Consider the following 2,155-nt stretch of genomic DNA (forward strand, 5'->3'; position numbering starts at 1 on the left):
AAACCCCCCCCCCCCCCCCCCCCCACACACACACACACACGCACACAGACCCCAAGCACAGACAGCCCCCCGAGAGCCAACAACCTTAAATGACAAGAGAAAGGAAGCTATTGCCCCACAAGGCAACTGAGGCACAGGGAAGCAAAGAGACTTCCCCCAGGTCCTGGTGGGTGCTGGTGGCAGAGCTTCAAGGCCCCCCAGCGCGCTTGGTGCTGCACATACCCAACCTCAAGGCAGCCCCTTCTCCAGGACCTCGGTGGCTGGAGGGGAAACAGAGGCCCAGAGAGCGACCCAAGGGCACCCAGAAGAGCAGGGAGGGGAACCCACATCTCTGACCCCTGCCATCTCCAGCATCCCAGGGGCATCTCCCCTCTCCTCCCTCACCCAGGAGCTGCACAGAGAGACCCCCTTAAGCCCCATCTGTCTATCCAGAGACCCCAGGCTGCATCCCCAAGCTGGCGGGGGGGGGGTACTTACTTTCAGAGGTGGCCTGAGCAGGCGCCAGTGGGAGGAGGCTGAGGACCAGCAGGGCTCCCCAGAGACGCAGAGCACAGGGGTGCTGTGTGGCCCCCATGGCCCACAGATGCCCCCACAGCTTGAGGCTGCAACGCGGACGCCCGTCCTGGGCAGGGCGCGGGGGTCCCTCACTGCCCCCTACCCTGATCCTGTCGTGCAGGTGTGTTCCCCCGGGCTCTCCAGCACACCTGAGCGTGGGAAGGCGCCGCCTGCGCCAGCCCCAGATGCAGCGGGGTGGAGCCAGGGCTGGGCTCCCACCTGCTCTGGATGGGGGTGGGCAGGGGGGGTGCCAGGCACAAGAGGCTGGGGCTGGGCTCCCAGCACTTGTGTTTGCAAATGTTACACACAAAATATTTAGCCTGACAACTGAGCCGGGCTGGGTACAGCTGGGGGGGGGCGGGGGCTTGTTTGGGAAATAACAAGCCAGGAAGGGAAATGGCAAGGCCACGGCCCTGGGGACAGGCCGCCAAGCTCGGCCATGGGAAACTCCTTCAGGCACAGGGTACCTGGGGTAGAGGGACCTGGAAGCAGGGGGGATGATCAGCACACCTGGGTTCTCCATGCTCTGCAACCTCGCCCCTGCCAGCCTCCATGCCTCGGTTTCCCCCTCCTTGCTCCAGGGAGGACGCCAGGCAGGTGGGCTGCTGGCTGGCGCAGAGACAAGACAGGGCCACAGCGGTGGTGAAGCGGCTGCTGGAAGTCCAGGGGCTTTTTTCCATTGCAACACACTGGGCAGGGGGGAGGGGGCAGCTTCTTTGCTCAATCATCTTGCACAGGAAAAAAGCAGAGCAGGGCTTCCAGGCCACAGGTGAACCCCAAGTGTCTGGGAGCTGAGGCCATGGGGTGTCTCACCAGCCCCATGCACTGGACCCAGATTACAGGGGATCCTGGGCAGCAATGGTGACCTTGAACCATAGCCCACACTTCCTGCACGCACGTGCCCCCTCCCCAGCTGCCCCCAGACACTCATGTCACCTCCTCCGACACCACCAGTTCAGTTCTAGGATCCCTCCTAGGACCCCCTCTGAGGGGCTGGGGGCAGCTACTGATTGACCACCCGCTGCAGGAACAAACTGCAGCCCCAGAGCCACGTCGATGCCTCCCCAGGCCAAGGGGTCACAGCATGGACATCTCCACGGCCAGCTTCCCCCCACAGGAAAGTCCCCAGCAGGTCCAGCCACCCCTGCATGCCCCCGATGGCCCCGGGGCAGAAGGGAGGGGAGGATGGGAAAGCAAGGGGACAGAAAGAGACCCTTGTGATGGAGCAGGGCCCTCCAGTGCCAGGTCCATGCCCAGCTGCAAGCAGCAGCCAGGGAAAGAGCATCTCCTCATCTCCCATGAGTGCACGGAGCCAGCACCTAGATCAGGGACAGGGGGGCCAAGCCCAGTCCTGACTGCACCCCACTGGGGCAGGGAGGACCCTGGGGACCCCGAGCTGCCTTCCCATTGCATGGGGCAGGGGCAGCCCCCCAAGCCCAGCCAGCCTGGAAAGGCGAGGTGGAAATGCCAGCTGCTATGATCGGGGCAGGAGTGCCCTCGCGTGGCAGCTGCTAGGAGGACACCTTCCCTCTACCCAGCACCAGCTGTGCAGGGGGGGGGGGGAGCCGCCTTCCCCCCTCCACTGGGGCTAGCCCGCCCT

At 64.6% G+C, this 2,155-nt stretch overlaps 1 protein-coding gene across 1 annotated transcript in view; it reads right to left on the bottom strand.

Annotated features, from left to right (window-relative positions):
• The window catches only part of INSRR (insulin receptor related receptor), a 21,661-nt gene extending 20,948 nt beyond the window's left edge, over window positions 1-713 (bottom strand). Inside the window, exon 1 of the mRNA XM_019519130.1 lies at window positions 478-713. Within this exon, the coding sequence (XP_019374675.1) occupies window positions 478-574 (97 nt within the window). The 5' untranslated portion in view covers window positions 575-713. The remainder of the gene's footprint in view (window positions 1-477) is intronic.
• Window positions 714-2,155: the final 1,442 nt, after the last annotated feature.

This window comes from Gavialis gangeticus, unplaced genomic scaffold (assembly GCF_001723915.1).
Source record: "Gavialis gangeticus isolate Ggan-Ray unplaced genomic scaffold, GavGan_comp1, whole genome shotgun sequence".
NCBI lineage: Eukaryota > Metazoa > Chordata > Crocodylia > Gavialidae > Gavialis > Gavialis gangeticus.